The following is a 24,061-nucleotide window of genomic DNA, read 5'->3' on the forward strand; positions in this document are numbered from 1 at the left end:
TCTTTGGCAAAAGATAGAAATGCTCTCTTTTAAAATTTACTATCTATAGTTGTAGGGACTCCTCCACAAAGTCTGTTTTATGCTTATTGTCAAAGTGGAACTCAAGTCTCTACACTGCAGTGTCCAGTCACACTGATGTTGAGTCTCTCTCTCTCTCACTCACTCCCACCCACCCACCCACCCACCCACCAGGAGATCCATTTTGCACATGTGTAGGCATTTATTCAGGCCTCAAAATTACCGTATTTTTCTGTGTATAAAACTAGTTTTTTTCCCTTAAAAATAATGTCAAAAATTATGTGGGTCTTTTATACACGGATATTGCCGAGGGTGAACTAGCAATTGGTTGTTGCCACAAAAATAGGGGGCGTCTTATACATGGGGGCATCTTATAGACGGAAAATACAGTAATTCAAGTAAACGCCCAAGAAAACACACACACAGTAAAGATTGTCTTGTTTACCTGAAAATACCCTTTGAGTCTGGCAGGATCTGTTTCTGACTTTAAAACCATGAAAGTTGTTTAATTTAAAACAACAAAATCTAGGCAGAACATATTTTTATTTAAATAGAATGTGAAGCATTATCTTTAAACATCGTTTTAACTCACTGATCCAGGGCATGCCTTAGGACCTTTCCCCTCCCCCTTATTATTCAGAAAATAAGTTAATACTGTTGATTTCAATACAAAGAAAGGCAAATACCTCGGCAACAGAAAGCACACAAAATAAGGATGGGTGTTCAGGATCTAGGCCCTCTAGCTTCATTCCAACTTTAAATCCATTTTTGTTTTGTGGAAAGGACTGAGACTGCAGTGGAAATAATGGAGGGAAAACATTATTTTACACTTCAATGAAGACTTTCTTGTTGCAGTGTTAATACTCTATGGGGAAAATAAGAAGGAAATGAACTCTAGTTATTTTGTGTAATCTGTTTTCTCTAATGGAGGTAACCTCAGAGATTGCTAACTCTGTACTTGTTTTACACTGAGAGATGGAAGGTGAATGACATCTATATCAGAATTATATTCACAAATATATTGATTTGAAGACTGTGATTCATCAGAAATGGCTTGCCCAGTGGGACAGAGCTGCGATGCTAATTTTTTGGCAGTAGTGTCACTGTCACTTACCACGATGGAGTGGGGTGAGGCAGTGGGGAGGTCAATGCATAGTGGGTGCAACAGTGAGAGCACTGGATTAGGTCTGCTGGTGCACCCACACGACCTTGACCTTCCCACCCCTTCATCTCCTGGCAACTGGCAGCACTGTCACTACTAGAAAGCTAATATTGTGGTTCTGCCACATCAGACAAGCAGCTTCTGTGCTCAGTTCAGACATCAGTTGGCTATAGTTAAGCTAACTCTGAAATGAAAAACCATGGCTTGTGATCAGTCAGCAAACAAGAATTGGAAACCATGGTTTGAAATTAATTTGCAAGCCATTTTTTGAGCTATAGTCGGTATGATATCAGAACTCACAAACCATGGTAATGGCCCTCACTTCACTTCCAGAGGCTGCTGTTCTATGGAGAGAGAAATGAACTTAAGGAGCTAAGTGCTGAGCAGATCAGAAAACAAAAGCAGGCAAAAACTGTCTGTAGACTGGGGTTGGGAATATCTGGCGTGTGGGCCAAACTTGGCATGCCAGGCCTCCTCATTTGGCCCACAAGGCCACTTGGGGGAAGTAATGCCCACCTGCCCTAGACCTGATGTTAAGATGATGGGTGGTAGGAGTACACCTTGATCAAGGAAACAGAAGTGGCTTCCATTCAATGGACAGCCCCACCCACTAAAGGCATCCTGATAAGGGTCTGGCCCATGCAGTCAAAAAGGTTCCCCACCCTGATGCACACCATGATTTGACTGTTAAACATTTGGAAACTCAATCCATTGGTTTAGTTCTAAACTATCGTGAGCACAAAACTGATTTGGTTTGACATCTGAATTGTGACTTGGTGCGATACCTGAAATAAGTAGCTTATTCTGACTTTTGTAAACATCAACCAAGAACAAATTTTCAAGTTTTGACATAAAAATAGTCGTAACTCTCAAACCCTGGCTAAGAACAGGTAGATAATTAAAAGGAATTCTGGTGATGGAATCTGAAACAACCTTTTATAATCAATGCTTACTTCCACCAAGAAGTTGATCTTTATAGACATAACTGATCAAAGCTGAAAGGTGCCGCTAGAAAAAAAAGGATGACTGAACATTCCCCCAGCGTTACAAGGTGCTATTTTTTCATTTCAATGGAAATTGAGGGAATTCAGTCTCAGACAGGATGCGTGCTATATTCACATTCTATAGAGGTCGGCTTCTTGCATATTTTTAGACATGCCAATTGGTTGCTACTTGTACCCTCACTTGTAATGATTATTTTTTAATCAGATAATCTACAACATGCTAAAAGTCAAGGATCCAATTAATATAAGCACTATGCTAATTAGCAAAGCTAAAGCTAGCTTCACACAGTCACTGGCTAAGATATGATCCTAGCGCTGAGCAATTTCAAATACTTCAGGCACAAATTAAAACAAGGGTTGGGTGCAAACTTAAAAAACAACAACCCACAACTATTAAACTTTCTCTAGTGAGTAATTGACATATTCCCATTTCAACAGGGGAACAAGTACAAATAAAACCCTCCTCTGCCCGTATTAGTTCATTTCTCTGGCATCCAGTACAGGCAGTAATTGAAGATTTCTTAGAATCATAGAGTTGGAAGGGACCAACTAGTCCAACCCCTAGCAATGCAGGAATCTCAGCAAAAGCATCTATGGCAGTTGGCCTTTGTCTTGCAGCACTTGCTCTCCCCTTTTCTTGTCTACTACTCCCTCACAATGAGAAAGCCCGGGGCTACCTATCTCATTAGCAAGCTGTTTTGGGGAGCAGCACCTTGTTGCAACAGCTCTGGTCACTCTGTAGTGACAGCTCTTCCCTATCCAAATGGGCAAACAATTCCTGACTACAAAGAGGAAACAATGAAAGGAGCAAGGGAGTTTTTCTGCATTTTTCCTAAGACCAAAACAGAAGTGGGGCTTGATTACACATTTTCCCTTTTAACAAGGCAGCTTTGTTAACTTTTAGGATAGTATCGGAAAGGCATCAGGAACCACCCTTTAGACAAGATGTAACTACCCAGCCAGCCAACCACCTAGCCAACACAACACCACCAGTAAATCTAGCTCTTTAGCCTGTGTTGCAGCAGCACAAAATAAAGTCAACCCTGTCTGGTTCCTCCCTGTAGGAGAACTCTTTTGTGTTCAAGAACTCTAGGCTGGTTTGACAAGGTGAAAACTATTTCTCCTGTACGAACCACAGCACATGCCAAAACAACACCAGCCCCCCCCCCCCAATTCTGTTAACCAAATGCACAAAGTCATTAAATAGACACATGAACAAATTAAATAAATTATCCAAGAGCTGTCAACCTCTTTGAAGAGTTTCAGTGGAGCAGGTGCCATTTTTTCTTCTTCTAAGTATGACAGCCAGTTCCACACATGCTTCTTTCCAGGAGTAACTGAGCAAAGACAGAATGAGAGGGAAATTATTTCTGCAGGGCAAAGCACTGAAGCAGAGATCCACACACATGTGCTTCTATTTGCCACATTGGGTATCCAAAGGTAAGCCGTTTCTTCTACAATAGATGGAAAGCAGCTTTCAAGAACAGTTCAACAATTCAAATGCTATCAACTTCCCCTTACTAGAATATATATTAGGGAACTAAAATAAGCAAAACTATCTGCTATTTAAAAAATGAATAAAACTAATTGCAGGAAGGATCTGGTTTCTGGTGTTGCTTTTTAAAAAATTACAAACATACCACATACAATTAATTATTTACGCATTTACAGTTATTTATACAAAAACACAGCAAAATTAACCATATATAATAATTCTAAATGAAACGGGGGGGGGGGGGATACTCAGAATTGGTGTGTTTTTTGTAATGTCTGCTCATAAATTTCAAAATATTTTCTGTGTTGTAAATATCTGAGGCTGACTTTTAATGCTATTTAAATATGGTTTTCTTGTTTCTAGGCACTGGTCAAACAGACCCTTACTGACCAGTACAAAACAATAAATTCCCATAGTTCTTCAAAATATATATAAGATGAGCAACCATTAGCAGCAATAAAGCAAATCTAAAAGAAATTAAATGGCCAGCCAACAGATCATGAGGAATATGAACAGGCTGCAATCTTATACATATTTACCAAGTTCCACTTAATTAAGTGTGCTGTAAATGTCTCCAGCTCTGACTTTAGTAAAGGCGTTCAACAAATTAATGCAAAAGATGAACAATATTTGAGGATGTAATTTAATTTAAGATGATCCTTAAGAGCCCATCAATCATTATCAGTTTCATTTCAATTTTATCTTCCAGTGTTTATTTTAACAGGATTTATCATATTCAGCTTGCTGTTCATAAGAGGGACTCTAGTTTGATGATGCCAGAATGAATGATCCAGATGCTTTGCGGCCACCTGAGCAAGTTGGTATACTGTTACTCGCAACCCTTAATTCTACTATTCTAGATATATTATGGGTTCTACAGCTCCAGCCTTCTGGGCTGCAAAATTATCCACTATACAGCAGCTTTTCAGCATTAAGCCTTCCGCTTACCTTGCTTTACTGGTTTAGCATTCTTGCGGTTTTTCAAATTCAATTTATTCTTTTCCTAGAAATAGACATATTTTTTAAATGATAAGAAAATACACCGAGATTTTCATACATATGATTGACATTTTCATTCTTTTATAAAAATAAAAAGGTTTAGTATTTTAAATTGTAACTCACCTTGGGTACCTTGGTAGAAAGGTAGAAATGAAAAAAACAAACAAGAAAGCATAACCTGCCATATAGTGTATCCCCGCCACGATACACACACACACACACACACACACACACACACAAAATAAATATATATATATTTATAAACTTTCCAGAGTGATATTTTCTGAATGTAAAATGTTAACATTAGCTTCTAATTCAAAAAAGTTTTCAAGATTTACATATATCACTGCCCGACTCAAGTGTAGCCTCTTGGTTATGATTCCAACTACAGTGGTGCCCCGCAAGATGAATGCCTCGCAATACGGAAAACCCGCTAGACGAAAGGGTTTTCCGTTTTGGAGGTGCTTCGCAAAACGAATTTCCTATGGGCTTGCTTCGCAAGACGAAAATGTATTGCGAGTTCCTGCGGGGTTTTTTCCCTTCCCCCCCTTTTCCCCAAGCCGCTAAGCCACTTATCAGCTGATCCGCTAAGCCGCTTAACAGCTGATCCGCTAAGTTGCCAAGCCGCTTATCAGCTGATCCGCTAAGCCCGCTAAGAGCGCTAAGCCGCTAATGGGCTTGCTTCGCAAGACAAAAAAACGGCAAGACGAAGAGACTCGCGGAACAGATTCTTTTCGTCTTGCGAGGCACCACTGTAAACCTGTAATACCTCATCATCATCTGCATTTTCTTCCTCATCTTCAGAATCCAAAAGCAACTTCCTCTTTTTTCGTAGGCGCTTGGAAGGTCTGTCTGTTTCATACATCTGGCTGCTACTTGTCTGTTTCCCGAAGTCAGCTGGGGTGTCCTTAGAGACTCTACTAGGAGACAAAACCTAAAATAAGTGCAAAGTATCCCTGTGAAGTTACAAAAAGTTACCCTTCGCGTTAACAGTGAAGCATCTGGATTGGCAGATTTAAAAGGCAATACAGTATAAATGGTCTGGGGCACAGATACTTCAAAGACCAGCTTCTTCAATGAAAACCGACCTGCTGCATGTTTACTCAGACATGTCTCACTAAGACCAATGAGGCTTACTCCCTAGGAAGTATGTTCGGGACTTAAGCTTTAATAGCTAGTACTAACTGGCATCTTATTTAGGAATTAATCAAATTTCAGGAAACCAAAATCATGTATAATAGTGATCTCTCTTGAAGCACAGGTCAACTGCACAACCATGCAGGTTTTCTTGATGTTGAACTTCATTCATATTAGCACTGAATATTTCACATCAAGGAAAACAAGCACTGCAAAGTTGAAACAATGCTTACATTTTCATTCAATATGAGCCAATGAAAGCGTCAGAGCTAATTTCCTTTAAGAAAAGCTCTTGTACACTTTTATACTGCAATGTGGCCTTCTTATGCTTCAGTCATACCACCAACGGTTTTCCTATCACAGCTTGCTTGATGAGTTTTCATTTCATTTTGTCTTTTATAAGGAAACTGGATATGTATTCATTTTTCTGCTGTGGCAGAGGAAGTCTTGTGAGGTAAATAGGAATATAACTTCCCCATTTGAGTGACAGGTTTGCTACCATCCTAACAATTTTTATGGGCTACTTCAATGTTTAGCATTACTAAAAATGCAAAACTTGTGTATGAAAGTTATGGTGGGAAACAACTGAGGTGGCAAAACATAATTTATCTGAAGTTAGAAGTTACTCAAATTAATGAAATTTTTGAGTATTATAACTCATCTATTTAAAGCAATCACAAATATGTGAATAAAATGAATTTCAGACAAACTGGAGTATTCTTTATATATAGTTACAGTGTTTTTAAATTAGATGGGGATGCAGAGGGCAGTTAAATGATCAGAGGTTCAATATGTTTTTTCCACCTTTCTGAATATGTTTTTTCAGCTTTCAGAATAAAGTATTGAGAATTAACTTTCAGTCATGCTGAAATAAATGTTTTGAAAGATAATTAGACATTTTAAATTTAATCAAAGAATACTGTTTAAAGAAAACAACAACTGCATTTCTTTCTCTTTTGAATAATGTTAACTGATAAAGAGAAAACCACTACCTCCCTTAATCTGTCTTGGTCAGTGCCTCATCAATACATGGGGCCAGTCTCCACCTTGAATGCTATCTCATTCTTTCATAAAGTGATTTACCCTGCAATCCTACAGTCAGAGTAAACCTCACTCAGTTCAATGGTATTGACTCCCAGCTCAGTGTGTAGGATTGCAGCCTTACTATGTAGTTACTGCATCGGCAGCCAGCCAGCCTGTTTTCCAACATCTTTTTTAAAAAATTGATACTTGCTCTTTTAATACAGAGATAAATATAGATTAATCCAGATTCCACTTGTGTCCCATGAAACAAAAGAGGAGACCAAAGACATTACCTGTCTCTAGGTTCCTGACGGGAATTCTCAAAACAGTCCATTTTCCCAGGGTGTCTGTTATTTTCACAGGTTTGGAGTTCAGATCTGAGAATATTGTTCTTGGACACTGCAAAAAAAAGGGATGATAGGCACTGATTAATTCAAAATAAAATTATTTGGGACTTCTAACACCTTTCATGGAGCTCTTTCAATGTTTTTTACATTCCTGAAAGGAAACTGAACACCATGGAGGAGGTATTTAAAGAGTCTGTGAAGTCATTTAAGCCAAAGCAACAAACAAATGAAGACTCTGTGGGTATTTTAACTGTGGGTGAACTTTAGAGATGAGAAGAATAGTGTTTTGAATTTTGTCAAATGTATAAAGCCTCTAGGCACCTACCCCATGAAATGACAAATTCAAAACTTCATCTATATTGACAAATTCCAGAGGGGGAAGCTATGTTAGCTGCAGCAAAAAAAGCAAGAAGAGTCTTAACACCATAGGCTAATAAAATGTATTTTGGCAAAAAAGTATGAGTTATAGGCACCTCATTAAACATATACCTTAAGGCCACATTCAATAAAAGAAAGTGATTTAAAGATATGGTGATGTAATTAAAATAATGTATTTTCTGTCTGAAAGAAATAGGTTACATTTAAGCCAGATTTGCTGTAACTAAACAGAAACAAAAATTAACAGCTAAAAATGTCATTAACTATGTGTATTGAAATGACATTTTAATATATAGATTGTTTATATGCACCCTGTTGTTACTGGTTTTGGCTTTGGGAACAATTTTATATTTTTTATTTTATCAATTGATAATGATGTTGGTCTTATAATAATCTACTTACTTAAACAAAAAAGAATGAGATTGGTCTAACTATATGATGAATACAATATAAATTACCGTATTTTTCCGTGTATGACTAGGTTATTTTCCTGAAAAATTAAGCTTAAAAATTGGGTTGTCTTATACATGGGGGCAATTCCCCCCATTTCCTCAATATGGAGTCCCAAAAAAGAGTCTTATACATGGGCGGGTCTTATAGATGGAAAAATATGGTAACTCTCTACATGGATGTCAGATAAAGGTGTATCTGTTTTGAAATTTTAATAAACTTGTGTAGACATAGTAAATATATGCAAGCAACTATGACTTTATAAAGAAATTATGTGTATGTTTAAAGAAAATAACAAAAAAATTATTGATAAAAATAAATAAATAAATAATTAAATAAAGCCTATATCTAAGCATATTTTCATGTGTACTTTACTTGGATTCATTCTTCTGTTCTGGATCAAAAATCTTCAGCAATAGCATGTGGACAAAACAGAAAATTGTACCCAACTGTACAAAGTTTGCTTAGGAGGAAATGTGTAGCATTACACAGTTAGTAATCATACAGCATGAGATCATTTTTGTTCATAAATCCTTGTTTAAAATCACAAAACTTGGCAATATATTCAATAATCTGCATAGAGACAATACAACCAGGTTAACTTAGATGGTGCCAATCTAAGTATCAGGAATGGCCAGAGAAGTCCAGCAATGTCACCTTCCTGACATCAGTGTCATGTAGCAGCAATATCAGTGTCAGGAAGGTGAATCTGCCCCACTGCATAAATTTATATAAGCTTAAATGGTTTTCAAACAGTGCACTTATTCCTCTTGTGTGAATTTAATAGCAGTAAATAGTCCTAGCAATGTCTTACAAATGTAAAAGTAACAAGAATTAGTAATAAGAAACTGCATCTGACCACCAGAAACAACAGAAAGTTGCTAGCTAATGTTCTCCCCTTTTCCAGTGAAAATTCAAGATTGCTAACATGAGTTGATGTTAATGCATTCCATAATTACATAAAATATTCTATCCCAGCAAACCTGTTCCAGAAACAATGTCTTGCCCACAAGATTGCTCTGGGTGCAAAATATTGGACAAAAGACATAATTTGGAAAATTGTGCACTCCAGCCCCCCCCCCCCCAGTGTGGTAGAACAGGAGTCCTGATGGTTGAAACCACAATGTTTCAAAGTTAAAAGTCGCACTCTTGTTTTACTGTTTCTGTTCCTAAGGACAAATATAAACAGTGACTGTAAATAATGCTAAATGAATAAAAATTACAAGCAGTTCAAATGTTTCACCAGATTGCAAGCTACTACAAAGACCCATTCTTGCTACACGTAACTGAAGCATTTTAATTTTTTTATGTTGGCTTCATGCTCTTGTTCCATTATATAGTCTATGAGTCTAAGGCTCACCTTCAGTACCACAAGCAGTTATGGTATTGGGCACAGAAGAGGTAGACAAGTTAAGGGCTGAACTAGTATTGATTGATGATGCAGAGAGAGCTTTTGTAGCCTTTGCTTCAACTTCTGTAATTATTTCCAGTGTCCCAAACTCAGTTAAACGAAACTGCAGGGAAGAAAAAGTGAATGGAGTAAACATGTAACAAAAGAGACTTTTGAAGGAAAGGAAACAGTATATGAGAGTCAACAAGGAAACAAGGTAGACTGGAGTAAAAAGGAACTAATAGCAAAGAAAATGCATTAAATACTGCATTTACAATAATCTCTAGGGCATCGTTAGTACAGCACAGACACAGATTAAATGAGTACTCATTTCTTTCAATGTACATACAGAAAGACATCATCGGTAAACATGATTCAGACCTATGAAACATATAAAAATATAATGAGGAATGATTACATACACAATCTAAGATCTACAAAACTATAGTGCTGTTTGAGGGAGAGTAAGCACTCCTTAATAATGTTATCTGCTTAGAGTCAAAATCTAAAAAGTGAAAACCATGGTTGCCAGTATCTGCTGCTTTGGAGGGATGGAGGATGTCTCAGCACATCAAGCTGGTACTGGTATACACCTATAGTGCTAGAGCACCAAACCCCTAAATGGTTCATGCAATTATAACCTAGAAGGAGAATGTCTCTGAACAGTTCAGGAAGTGATGTGTACATTATCTGAATTTCAAAAAAAGCAAGGTACATGGGTAGTAGTAAACATTTCTGCTGTATCATCCAGTTTATGTTTATTCAGTCCCCATAAGCACTTAACCAGTATCTGCCACAATTCACCAAACTACTCAACAGACAGGGTACAATCCAGTTAGTGGTAAACACCAAGACTGATATCCGCTAGTAGAGTAGACCCAATAAAATAAATGGACTTAAACAATTTCAATGGGTCTACTCAAAGTATGGGACGTGGGTGGCGCTGTGGGTTAAACCACAGGGCCTAGGACTTGCTGATCAGAAGGTCGGCGGTTCGAATCCCCACGACGGGGTGAGCTCCCATTGCTCGGTCCCTGCACGTCAAAAGTGCAAGTAGATAAATAGGTACCGGTCTGGCGGGAAGGTAAACAGCGTTTTTGTGTGCTGCTCTGGTTCACCAGAAGCGGCTTAGTCATGCTGGCCACATGACCCAGAAGCTGGCTCCCTCGGCCAATAAAGAAAGCTGAGCGCTGCAACCCCAGAGTCGGTCACGACTGGACCTAATGGTCAGGGGTCCCTTTACCTTACTCAAAGTATGACTTCGCTGGTAAAGGTAAAGGGACCCCTGACCATTAGGTCCAGTCGTGGACGACTCTGGGGTTGTGGCACTCAGGGAGCCGGCGTATAGCTTCCGGGTCATGTGGCCAGCATGACTAAGCTGCTTCTGGCGAACCAGAGCAGCGCACGTAAACGCCGTTTACCTTCCCACTGGAGCGGTACCTATTTATCTACTTGCACTCTGACGTGCATTCGAACTGCTAGGTTGGCAGGAACAGGGACCAAGCAACGGGAGCTCACCCCGTCAAACCGCCGACCTTCAGATCAGCAAGCCCTGGGCTCTGTGGTTTAACCCACAGCACCACCCGCACCCTTATGACTTAGCTGGATATCACCCTAAATCCCAATGAATTCAGTGAATTAAGCATGTACCTAACTATCCAACTGAAATCACTGATGTCAGAAGGGCTTCTTTTTGACTGGATGTTGCTCACAGTACACTTGCATCTCCATGTATTTAGAGATTCACCCATTACAGAGGGCAGAACAGTATTTTAAAACACATAAAAAGGACTATAATGCAAGACCCTTAAAAAACAAGTGAAGATTTGTTAAGCATTCTTAAGCATTTTATAAATAAAATATTTTATCATTTGTTTTGTAATCAAATTGAGCCATTCTTACAAATCCAAGGATAATACAGCATTGTTTTAACTTGACTGAGAAAAAATGCAAACCAGCCAACATGCTGATCAATAATTATAGATTGTCACAACTATGTTGTTACTTTTTAAATGGAAGAGCAACAAAAGAATGATCTAAGTGTTTATAGACACAAACGTAGGTGGTTACAATGTGAACCTCACTACAGTTGTTATGTGTCATTAAAGGCAAGATGATATGACTACGGCTGGGTGATATCAGCTTTTCAACATTGTGGTGTATCACTAGCCAAACATTGTGGTTTGGTGATATACTGCAATGTTGGAAAAACAAGCTGCATTGGCCTCTGCCCGTGAGGCACCTGGTGAAACTGCCCCAGCTATCATCTCAGGAACTGAGGTGGATTCACCCAAGCGCTCATGGGCTGGGACAATGCAGTTTGCTTGCGCACCTCAGCTAGGCAGGGGACAGGTTCCCTCTCCCCAGCTGAGACAGCCCTCAGTCAAGCAGTTTAAAGATGGAGAGGGAGGGAAAGTATCTCCCTCTGCATTGTATGAGGGCAGAGTGTGATGGCAGTTTCACTCAGCGATATATCGCTGGTGAAACTGCCACCACTCCTGAGTCCCTCTGCTAGCAATGCCACTGGAGGCAGGAACTCTAGTGGACACTGGTAGCAGAAAGACTCAGGAGCGATGGCGGTGCCACCAGAGATATACCACTAAGTGAAGCTCCTCATACCGGTCCTGGGAGATATATTGATATATCGCCAAGGCCTAGATATGTCATACTGGGCAGACTTTCATATTAATGATGAAGTACTGGTTATTTTATTAGAACATTACTCTTGGGGGGCATGTAATTTGTATCTTTAAAAATCATACCAACAATGACTGACAAATTTTCTCATTGCAATGTTGCCCATTCTCAATTTCTGAAAAGAGAGAATTCAAATCATCTTTAAAATCACACCCCATGGGCTATGTGCCCACACTAGAACCCAAGAGAGGAAAAGAGAATAAAAGATCAGGGGTAAGGAAAATGCCCTCTGAGCATGATGCAACACAGTTATTACTTCACAGGGTCTTCATCCTTAAAGCTATTTATCATATTAAATCCTTCAATAGTTTATAGCACTTCGAGATTTTTAAAAAGACAGCTAACACATTTAATTAAAAAATAAATAAAATAACATTATGGAGATCAGTTAGCAGGTGGGATGGGGATAAATCTGTAATGAAAAAGTCTATATAAAAGAGGCATTCCAACAAACCATATTTGCCTAAAACTCTCAAATTAGATGCAGATTAACTGCAAAGTTGAGCTATTCTCTCCTCCCAAAAGCTGGAGCTAAGGCCCTGTTCCTCAACAGGTGGCCCACAAGCCAGACCAGTCTTCAGACCAGCATCTCTGAGCAGCACAACCAGCCACAGTTTCTTCTGCTCTCCTTCCTATTGTCACCATGCAATTCTCTGTTGTCCTTTTGGCTACCAGCAACCAGCCTTGGTTTCCAAGTTTTCTTATAACACACAGGTGTGTAAGGAAACATCTTGGAAGAGGCTTAGATGTCACCAGGTCCAGACAAGGTAGCACAGTTCTTTCCCCCCTGCTGCAGTTTTGTTCTACTACAGTTATTATTCTGCAGTACTGGAACCCAAGGAGTCACGGCTAAGAAGAGAGGTTTCCTCTGTCTCACAAATTAGTTAAAACAGGGTGATTATCTTTAGTAAGTGTACTTATGTGGCTGAAAATATATTAAATTAGTTCTCTGTTTTGGTGCATAAACAGTGAGTTATACTTCTTCACTGACATTTTATTTCCAGAAACTCCAGATTCACTGCATAGCAGGGAAAACAAATAGCTAAATCAGCAGGCAAGCAGAAATCTCAGCAAAATTTAACTTAGTTTGGTGGTGGCATCTCAAGTTTGCTTTTGCCACCAGAGCTCCAATTAATGCCAGAGGGCAATACATTTCACAGCACGTCTTTTCTCTACCCTGACAAAAGAACATTTGGTAACTCTTACTAAGTTAGGGCCTTTGCTTACCCTATCTCTTATTTTTTTTCCTTACTTGTATGTTGCTACCCGGCAAGGTGGCAATGCCGTCTTTCCAGTCTAAGGCACCCATTACATCGAAGTCTGCAGTCTGGGCGATGGCTGGTTTTTTCTCCGATATATTCTGTTCCATCTTTCAGCTTAGTCTTTGATTTTTTTTAAAAAAAATTAAGAAACAAAACTAGGCTTGAAAACAAAACAAAAAGGCACAGAATCAACAGGCCAGTTGTGTACATTTTAAGAACAATTTTAGGGAGGGGGGAGGCTTTGAAACATGAAAAAATGTCATCCTTCAATAAGGTGCATCTTCACACTGAAGCAATTGGTGTAAAAGAAACAAGAGTGTTTTGTGACTTAACTGTGTGCTGCCTACCTGCGTATTTGTACAGTTCTTACCTTATTGTGAGAGAAGAGGTCTCTATACTTAATTTTTTAGGAAATAGCCATGACTTAAAGAAAAATCATAGGCTTTGCCGAGAGAAGGCCTGTGACATCTCAGAGGAAGTATCAGAACCCAGGAAGCTGCCTTATACTAGTCAGACTGTTTGTTCATTGAGCCTAGCACTGTCTGCTTTGACTAGCTGCAGAGTTCTAGGCAGAAGTCTATCACATCACCTGCTATTTCATCTTTCTAAATGGAGACTTGTGGATTGCACCAGGGACCTTGTGCTCTGCCACTGTACTATGGTCCCTCCCAAATCTCTAGTTAAAAGGCTCTCAAGCAGCAGGCCTGAAAAAATCACTGCCTGTTATCTAGATAAGGAATTGTTGTCAGGGTGACAGTGCTGGGATAGTTGAACAGTTGGTCTGACTTGGTATAAGCAGATCCTTATACCTATACTACTATTACTGTTGTTGTCAAGTCATTTCTATACCACAAACACATATAAAAAACATATGCATGTGGTGTAGAAAATATCAATTAAAACCAAAACAAAATAACAAAATTAAGCAGAATGCATTAAAGAAATGGGTTTACAAAAATGGTTCATCTGACTAAAAATCATGAAATGAAAACCATATATCTTTTTCATAAGAAGGCTTGCTGAAATAACCAAGACTTAAGCTGACACTCAAAGTTCATTACCGACAATGCTGACTTCATTATGTTAGGTAGAGTGTTCTATAATGCCGGTGCTCCCATACTAAATGCATAATTTGTTGAGGACAGCCAGGCACCATCAAATGATTGCAGATTGGGCAGAAGTATAAGGAAATATTTTAAGTACACTAGTCCCAAGTGTACTTAAGGAGGCAGTGGAAGACAGGAGTGCATGGTGTGCTCTGGTCCATGGGGTCACGAAGAGTCGGACACGACTAAACAACAACAGCCCCAAGTTACTTAGGGCTTTATATACTATTAGTAAGATTTGAATATAGTTGGTAGCAAATGCCTTGAAACAGCTGGGCCTCAGAATTCTGTATCATCTGCAGCTTCTAAACTAATCTCATGGGTAGCCCCTTACACCAAGTGGATTATAATAGTCTAGGTTATCAGTGCTTGAATTCCCATAGTCAAACTACCCTGTAATTGGAAAGTAAAATAATAAAATACATTTTTTTCTTGTTGATTCAGAAAGGTCATATTGCACATAGTGGCCAAAACAGCATCACTGACCATATTACATGTGTGGGAAACAAAACAGCTTTGACCATATCATTGTAGAAGTGTTTTTCACACAATAAAATGAACAAGGGTTCCGAGACGTATTTTGTTTTTATTAAATAATTAATAAAACTTATTTTTAAAAAATATTTTATAACCACAGACAAACACCCTTCTTGTTTTTAAAACATAACAAGTTCATGATTAGCCCATTCTACAAAAAAAGTATGATACATGTGTTAGTTGTGGTTTTCGTGCTATGGCTTATCAAACCTACCAAGGTATGAAATGACAAAAATTCACTTTGAATGGTTGGTGACCCTTTTCTGTGGCGCTTAATATCATTTTATACCTTAGTTTGAAACAGACCAAAATTAGCTTTATTTTGATACCAAAATAAGCCCAATTGGTTTAAAAAGCAAAACAGGAGGTTTTTTCTAAACTGACACAGAAATTGCATTAGCCTACATCACATGAAAAAAATTAAAAAATTAAAATTTCTCCAATTCTGGACCAAAAAATCTTTTAAACATAAAAAAGGTTATCTCATAGGTATCTCTACACATTTAATTTTTTGGAAGAAAATCTGAGTCGTCAGAGTGCATGGCACCAGGTGATTTAGCATGGAATGACCCCCCCCCCCTACTGAACATCTTCCAATATCACAGTGAACACTCACATTATAGAGAGCTTATAACCCACCTACGCTCAGTAGCCAGAAGCCTCACAGCCAGACACTGGAGAGACCTGTCAGGGGTGAACAAGGACCAATGGGAAACAGACTTACTAGAAAAGCTAACCAATAAACTGAAACTGGCACAGGGACAAATAGAAGAGGATGCCTTCACCCCAGTATGGCTCCCCTTTTTCACATACAAAACCAAACAAGAACCCACCAACAGCACACGAATCACTCTGGCTTACTTGACCCAACAAGCCCATCCCCCCTCACAAAGGCAAACAAACCCCATTGCAGCCAACTAACCATACCCTGGGTCCCCAACCTCTTTCACTACCAAGGAAACGTAACAAGCGAACAGAAAGAGAAGCTATCTAGAAAACATTAATGTCCCATAACAAATGTAACTGATCTGTAGAAAAGACTGTACAACTTGAGAAAAGAGGCATGTACTTTTGTAAACCAAGAAAAACTTTAATAAAAATAGATAAACTTCAGTAAGTCTACTTTGCGTAACAGTGACCACTACTCTTAGATTCTTTTTAGATATGGCTCCAACTATAAATAGGGATGGACGCAGGTGGCGCTGTGGGTTAAAGCCTCAGCGCCTAGGACTTGCCGATCGAAAGGTTGGCGGTTTGAATCCCTGCGGCGGGGTGCGCTCCCGCTGCTCGGTCCCAGCGCCTGCCAACCTAGCAGTTCGAAAGCACCTCCGGGTGCAAGTAGATAAATAGGGACCGCTTACCAGCGGGAAGGTAAACGGCGTTTCCGTGTGCGGCTCTGGCTCGCCAGAGCAGCAATGTCACGCTGGCCACATGACCCGGAAGTGTCTCCGGACAGCGCTGGCCCCTGGCCTCTTGAGTGAGATGGGCGCACAACCCCAGAGTCTGTCAAGACTGGCCCGTACGGGCAGGGGTACCTTTACCTTTACCTTTATAAATAGGGATGGGAAGAGTATGGCAATAATGGATATACTGGTCTCTATTTCATATTTTTGAATAAACAAAGCAAGAACTTGTGCATATTTGCACAAACTTCAGTTTTATAGCTCACGGATAATTGTCATGTTGGGAGCCAACAGGAGTTCCAGCTATATTTTTATTCACTTCCCCCAACAGCTGTTTCATGCTGCAAAATAAAGGCCCTCCAATTCTATAACATAATGGGAACTTTGGCAGGATTACTTTAATAATTACATAGCTGTTCCGCAAAATATACATTAAATTATGTAATACTTCTAACATTTAACAATGAAGGTTACAAAAAAAAATATCTTTGCAGATAATTTTTAACCATTTTCCTCCTCAAAACTATGCTAGACTCATCTAGGCAGGAAAATATTGACAGTCAATTCAGTTCAACCCATAACCAGTGAAAACAAATTGCTCTGGGGAAATCACACTGCCATTTCATTTGTATGGTTCTTTTAAAAAAACAATACAAGACAAAACAATCCATTGGCAGAACTTCATGCCATTTGATTTAATAAAGGAAACCTTTTGAGAGGCAGTAAGTCGGTTGCCTTGAAGAATCATTTATGATTCAAGCTGCTATAGTGAACTCTCTGATTAACTCCTTTGTGGACAAACAGTTAAAACAGTCACAGCAAATAACTCTTTAATAAGTCTAAGGCTTCTAGCAAGTACCACCTCCAGCAATGGCATCTGAAGGCATCACACTCCATCCTGAGGCAGTCTTTAGGGTCACTTCCAGACTATCTGTTGATTACACATTCATCCTAGTTTGTTTGCACTAAGCTAGCAAAGAAATTATATGATGCCTGCTGTTTATTGAGCTTTGGTTTGTGTGTAGGTTATACTGCTTCCTGTCAACTGATTGTCATTCTGTATTTTCTAGTCCAGCTTCTTGTGCCAGAGTGCTTTAATCCACTTCAATAGTGCAAACCTAAATGTTTTCTTTAATGTACATGAAAACATGTTATAGTCTGTAGGGTTTTTTTAATTTCACACTAACTTGAGATGTGAATTCATCTAAGAGATTTGTACATTATTAGAAAAGTAAAATAAACACTTTAGACTTGTTAATTATAGACCAAAGTCATATGAACAGTCAATGCCACCACCAAGCAAACCCTTCCTCACAAGTTATTTGCAAAGATTCCAGCACCTGAGTAATTGCTGTTGCTTTTAAACTTAGAAAACTACAAAATTTTAGAACACTCAAATTCTGCTTTTAACTGTTACCTAATTTAACAGTTTATAGCTCATACATAAACACTGCATAAATAAATACTGTTACAGCTGTTAAATGCTTTCTAGTCCCTTGTCTCTCCAAAAAAGTCACTCACAAGGTACAGCTCATACACTGTTCCTCACTCTGCCTCATTCTTGTCCTTTGCCTTGTGTCCCAGCCTTGATATTCACTTCTGTGTCCACATCACCTTAACCTATGGGCTGCATTTGGAGAAATTGTATTATCTAACTTCCCTAGATGCTGTCCTTTTTTTCTGAATGGTTAGGTACACAGTCAGGGTCAGGGAATGCTCCTGGACCCAGCACTGTCTAGGGAGATGCAAGTGATGGAGGTTGCTTGGGCTGGTTTTACAACCATGGCCTTACCTAGGGAAGACTGACGTAGCCACAGATTTAAATCTTTTAAATAAATGAATGAAACACTAGCCTTTGATTTACAACGGCAATACCATTATATTGTGCTATTATAAAACAAGATTTATACAATATACCTAGTTCTATGGGTAGGGGAAGCATAAGCATCTCTCACATTAAAATACAGTACTGTACAAGTTGTCAACACTTTGAAGGTCTTTCCTCTAAGTTAACAGTTGGCCATCTGTTCAGTGGTGTACCATATGATATGTGAACGCCTCATGTACATCAATTCTGATCTGAAATGGCAATTCACATGCAGAAGTCTGTTTCTGACTGCCCTTGATGGGCATAGTGTATCTTATATTCAACAAAACAACAGGAAAACACCTGTGGTGACAGCTTCATGCGGGGGTTCTGTTCCTGGCCATCGCACACGTTAGCAAAGCACACATAAGTCCACCCTGCCCCACTGTGCTTCACACACTTCACACACTCCCATTATGCCCCCATTATGCTCTCTTACAAAAGGACCCACGCATCAGGGATTGAGCATCAACTGGACGCGAGCAAAATTGTTGCCACCTGTATTACTAACTGCTCATTATACAACATAATCCAAACTTACAAAACAGTTGGCATACTTAGTCAAACCACAAGCCCATCTAATGGCCAATATTATATTCCTCCATATGCTGATAGTATCTAAGGATATATCTTAATGCATAATCTGTCAAACAGATATTCCCGGCTATGAGAATGGCATCGGAGAGTGCCGGCCGTACCGTGCTCTGCAACCCAGTGTCCTGCCACTTGCACCTTGATGCAAGTCGGTATTCTCGGACAATCGGCGGGTCTACGAAACAGTCCTCCCCCAATCTGGGGAGTCTGCCAGGGCTAATTACCCCCATAGCAGCCCTGAATTACCGGCACGGCTGGGGTCCAGTCGTACGGGAGTCAGCCATTTCCCACAGGAAGCTCTCCTTTTACATTATCTTAACATTACATGCACAAATTGTTAGAAGCAGATCAAACATGAAGGCTTCCTATCAACTCTCTTGCGGTAGCTCTATGCCAGCTCAGTGGGCAAAGTATTCCTAGGATCAGTACTGTACAATGTTGCCAGCTCATGCTACATACATTGATAAAAAGAGACTTAGTGGCATCACCGTCAATTTAGGAACTTCCTGTACTGTCAAAAGTGGTGCTGAAGAGGAACTTTTGAAGAAACATGCAAAGCAATGCTGGAGTGATTTCCCCCTTTTATTTGTAGTATCTTAACTAGTAATAGGAAAATATGGGGGGGAAATTCATATGGCAGAAGGCTTTGATGATCTGGGCCATGGGTAGGCAAACTAAGGCCCAGGGGCCGGATGCAGCCCAATCGCCTTCTCAATCCGGCCCGTGGATGGTCCAGGAATCAGCGTGTTTTTACATGAGTAGAATGTGTCCTTTTATTTAAAATGCATCTCTGGGTTATTTGTGGGGCCTGCCTGGTGTTTTTACATAAGTAGAATGTGTGCCTTTATTTAAAATGCATCTCTGGGTTATTTGTGGGGCATAGGAATTCGTTCATTTACCCCCCCCCAAAAAAATATAGTCCGGCCCCCCACAATGTCTGAGGGACAGTGGACTGGCCCCCTGCTGAAATGTTTGCTGACCCCTGATCTGGGCTAACAGCCAAGGTGGCATATAAGGGGATACTGCAATGTAATATAATAATAGTAACATACGCTTTCCACATTGACAAGCCATATCTCTAACTATGGTAATGTATCATTTTTATGCAATGGTAGCCACTGAATATAGTCAAGGTTACGACCTCTCCATGTTTTACAGAAAAAGTTATCATGGAGTTTTTGTCAAGGACAATATACGTATTGAAATTAAGCCTGCAACATCTATAACAGAATATTGTGAAGGAACAATCTTTCTTTAGAGACAACAGCCTGCTGCTTGAAAGATAAAATATATATTTAATGAGATTTAATGGGTCTAGTCTCCTTTTTTAAAAACTATAAAATGCTCTCTGTATGAACTACATTCTACAGAATTTCCAGATTATCACAATTAATCTTGTTTCTTTTATTTTCCTTTTGTACCCTTCTCTTCCACAAAGATAAGGATCAACATTTTGCTCCAATGCAAACAGCAGGCATTTTAAAGTCAGCTGCCCCTATCCCAAATAAAGAGTTTGCCTCAAGCCAGAAATAAACATTTCCTTTGTAGAAACCTTTGATGGCTACCTTGCTTGCAAATAACATGCTTTCTTCTCAAATGCCTCAGTAGGGTTGTTTATATTGTTTATCTAGTAGCAGACTGCCTGTTTGAACTTATGATCTGAAAATACCTTTCTTTTCAATAAACACCTGCATAAATTCTTTTTCTGTTCTATTCTAGTCATCCCTTTTTTTCTGTCCCCCACAACCTCCACTTCCTAAAAATGGGAATATCAGTGAAGAAAAATATACTCGGTGACCAGGGCACAGTGCAGAGATAAAAGAAGAGCTGATAGTGCAGCCGATGTTTTCAATTTGCCACTAGAAAGGCAACACATCATAACCTTATTTTCACTGCTGAAAAAGGAGATAATACCTACAATACTCAGTTTGCTAACAGAATGACTCACAACCCTTTCCATTATGATAGTCATACTCACACTTATGCTAAACGTTATAAACATGTTATATAAACTGCATGTTATAAACACATGCAGAAGTAGTTGTTTGGACACAAACTGCATCTGACCAACCCTGTAAAACAGAGGTGGGGAACCTCAGTCCTGGGGGTCAATTGCAGTCTTCCAGGCCTATCTGGCCCTCAAGACTCTACCCAGGCCATGAACCCACCCACCCCTTCCAGTCCTGCTATGCACCTTCTTAAATGTTTTTATCTGGCCTTTAATGTGTTTGAACTGTTATAATGAATGAAGAATGGAGAGATGTGTGTTGTATGGGTGTAAAACTTTGACATGGCTGGAATGTAGCCAAACGGTACAAAAGTAAAAGTGACAGACCACTTTTGCTTCTACCCGTGCCCACCACTGGCATGTCACCCCAGAAGCTTTCATACAAATGAATATGCCCCTCAGACTGAAAAGGGTTCCCCATTTCTGATGTAAGCATTGGCTTTTTGTATACAGATCTACATGGGACTTTTCAAGTCCTTACAGTCAATGCATACAGAACTGTACATTGCATGGCACACAATTAATATGACAAAGGTGGTTGTGGGAATCAGATGTGAATGAGAAGCCTAGTCATATGCATTACGGAAATTTAATCAGTGGTATCGGGAAGAAGTAATCAAGTAATCCACCATTAACCTGCTTCACACAAGTATTATTTCACTCTAGTCACAATCATTTCATCTTTGACAATTGCAGGTTAAAATGTAAGTTAAGAGAATGGCCAGTTGGTTATGATGATCAGTGTTTCAATCAACAGTAATTCCCTTAACATTGTTTTATTACCACAAAAAGTATTACAAAAGTATTGGCTTATTCCTGAACTTCTGTTTTAAGCAGCTGTCACAACCAGGTAATATTTGCAAGGCACCTGAATGAACGGACACTTCCTGATTTTAGTGAAAACTACAAATGCCAATAGAAAATACCCTAACAAACCTGCCATCTCCAATTTAGACATTAACACTTTTATCATGGCTAAAAGATTATTGGGATACAATTCAGCCAGATAAAAACCATCATCCTGTAGCATAAGGATGTAAAGACTAGAAAGGTTAAACAGAAAGTATGTGTGTAAGGAGCTAAAAGATTCCATGGCAGCTGATCAGTAGTTAAGGATAGAAGTTAACCAACTTTTAATGGTTTGGATAGAAGTGGAACAGAGTTTGGGAATTTTAAGAACAAAATGTGAGCAGTGTATAAACATAGTTTGCAATAGGAGGCAGTGTGATTAAGTTGCAAACCTAAGAGCAATTGTTATTTTGGAAATATTACAGGACTTCTGTTGGTAGAAATATATGCATTACTATGCATATTTCACTGCCCTTGACATTTTAATATCACATAATTAAAATGCTGAAATTTAATAGTATTCTTTGATGTGCACCAAACCTGTTTGTCTACCTTATCAGAAGTGATCAAACATTAAGGTTAAGGGATGACTTTCACTTACTAACATACTTCAGAAACAGACAGATTTTAATTTGAAAGCAAGTTAGTAACACAAAAGTATGTATCTTTCCTGACAATAAGAACGTAAGAGTGCAGAATTAGGCATGTCATAGCCCACTAAAATCAATGAGATTGGGTGCACAAAACTCAGTTATAGGATTGGGCTATGCTACACCAAAAACTAAAACCATGAGTTAATACATAGTTGAACACCACATTCTCTTATTATTTCATCTAACTGATGTGCTAACATAACCTTATATTCAGTACACTTAAAATAATTCTAAGCTTGGAAGGTCATTATAACTCTTTATCCAAAGCTCAATTGTACTATTTTGAGTAATGGAACAAAGTTCTTTGCTCTACCCTAGGTCTGAAGGTCTTTCTGACCCAATATAACTACTGACAATCATGTCGCTTATGATAGGTTGAGCTACTTCAGGCTACCTGGAAGCCCTTTCTGAGTCTACTGAACCAAAAACCAACTTCCCAGCCACCAGTAATGACAATATCTTTATCTCGTCATAGAGAAATGAGTAAAATAACCAGCTACTACAGTAGCCTTAATAATGTAACCTGGTAAAATACATTTAAGTGAGAAATATGCTTATTGTCCATGATAACAACTGAATGTAATGTGCTCTCCATGATAACAACTGAATGTAATGTGCTCTCATGTACATCCTATTAAAATTAACACTGTCATTTACTTCGGCAATAAAAGATAATATCATTCATAAAGCAAGAGATTCCTGCTAATCAGAGCAAATGAAAAGCAATATGCACTTTGACAATTTATACTGGAATTCTTTGGAGCTTCAAATATAGAAACCATATCTATATTTTACAAAAATCATATTTTACAAGTAGTCAGTTTTGGAAGGAAACATTTGTAGATTGAGAAATTACTCAGTTCAATGATGTCCATATATATGTTGGTTGTTCATCCAATTCATTTCTGAGGGAAAACTGGCACTCCTTTACTGGCAATAACTGTTAGTTTCACCCATATACCCATCTCTTTTGAGTTATACATGTAATTATTTTGCTAGAACTCTCTCACTAGGTTCCAAGGCCATTCTTTTGATAATTTATGATTTGTACATATTAAACATTCCATTGCCCATCAACAGATGAAACATGGTTTTCCTAGTCACATCATCAGAAAAAGCATAAAAGATAGATAAGAGAAAAAAGTTAACCTGACAGGAAGTATGAGTTGTTTATCACAAATGCCCATTATCATGTAACAGTTTCCACCACTGTATACTTTTCCATTTTTGATTATGAATACAACTTGAGGGTGCTGATACAATAGCAGTATAATGTTACATTAGAAATTGAACACAAAGCCTCATCTCTCTTTCCATTCTATCCTATGCATGTTAACTGGGAAATAAGTTTAACTGCTGCTCAATGGAGCTTATTTCCAGATAAGCACATAAAGGGCCAAAGCCATACAGCACAATCCAAAGTAAGTCTACTCAGAAGTTAAATGAGACCTCCTCCCAGGTAAGTGTGTATAAGGATTGCAGCCTCTGTCTTTCAGCTTTTGCAGTGGGGGTAGGAAGGAAACCTGTGGCCCCCTATACACTGTTGGGCTCACATCAACCCCAGCCAACATGGCTAATGTCAGAAATAATGGAGGATGCAGGCTCCCCATCCCTGTACTACACAGTCCAGTATTCCATTCTTCTAATGTTTGACAAATATGCTACAAAATAAAAAAAAATCC

At 38.9% G+C, this 24,061-nt stretch overlaps 1 protein-coding gene and 1 long non-coding RNA gene across 25 annotated transcripts in view; one reads left to right on the forward strand and one right to left on the reverse strand.

The window, feature by feature from the left end:
• The window catches only part of LOC310849871 (lethal(3)malignant brain tumor-like protein 4), a 61,752-nt gene that overhangs the window by 32,932 nt on the left and 4,759 nt on the right, over nt 1-24,061 (reverse strand). For 4 of the 24 annotated variants that reach the window (XM_083750720.1, XM_083750738.1, XM_083750721.1 and 1 more), the window contains exons 2-8: nt 13,353-13,522; nt 9,374-9,527; nt 7,132-7,237; nt 5,448-5,595; nt 4,628-4,682; nt 3,433-3,521; nt 705-809 (exon numbers count right to left, since the gene is read on the reverse strand). In XM_083750720.1, coding sequence (XP_083606846.1) covers nt 705-809; nt 3,433-3,521; nt 4,628-4,682; nt 5,448-5,595; nt 7,132-7,237; nt 9,374-9,527; nt 13,353-13,469 — 774 coding nt within the window. In that variant the 5' untranslated portion in view covers nt 13,470-13,522. Of the gene's footprint in view, nt 1-704; nt 810-3,432; nt 3,522-4,627; nt 4,683-5,447; nt 5,599-7,131; nt 7,238-9,373; nt 9,528-11,053; nt 11,205-13,352; nt 13,523-24,061 lie in introns of those variants that run through there. The other 20 variants (XM_083750733.1, XM_083750728.1, XM_083750732.1 and 17 more) reach the window with 8 other exon arrangements.
• Nucleotides 16,120-19,490, forward strand: LOC310850006. The gene is made up of 2 exons (XR_014567192.1): nt 16,120-16,201; nt 16,577-19,490. It is a non-coding gene; the product is annotated as an uncharacterized lncRNA (long non-coding RNA).

This window comes from Podarcis gaigeae (genome assembly GCF_964106915.1).
Source record: "Podarcis gaigeae genome assembly, chromosome: 8".
In the NCBI taxonomy this organism is placed as follows: domain Eukaryota; kingdom Metazoa; phylum Chordata; class Lepidosauria; order Squamata; family Lacertidae; genus Podarcis; species Podarcis gaigeae.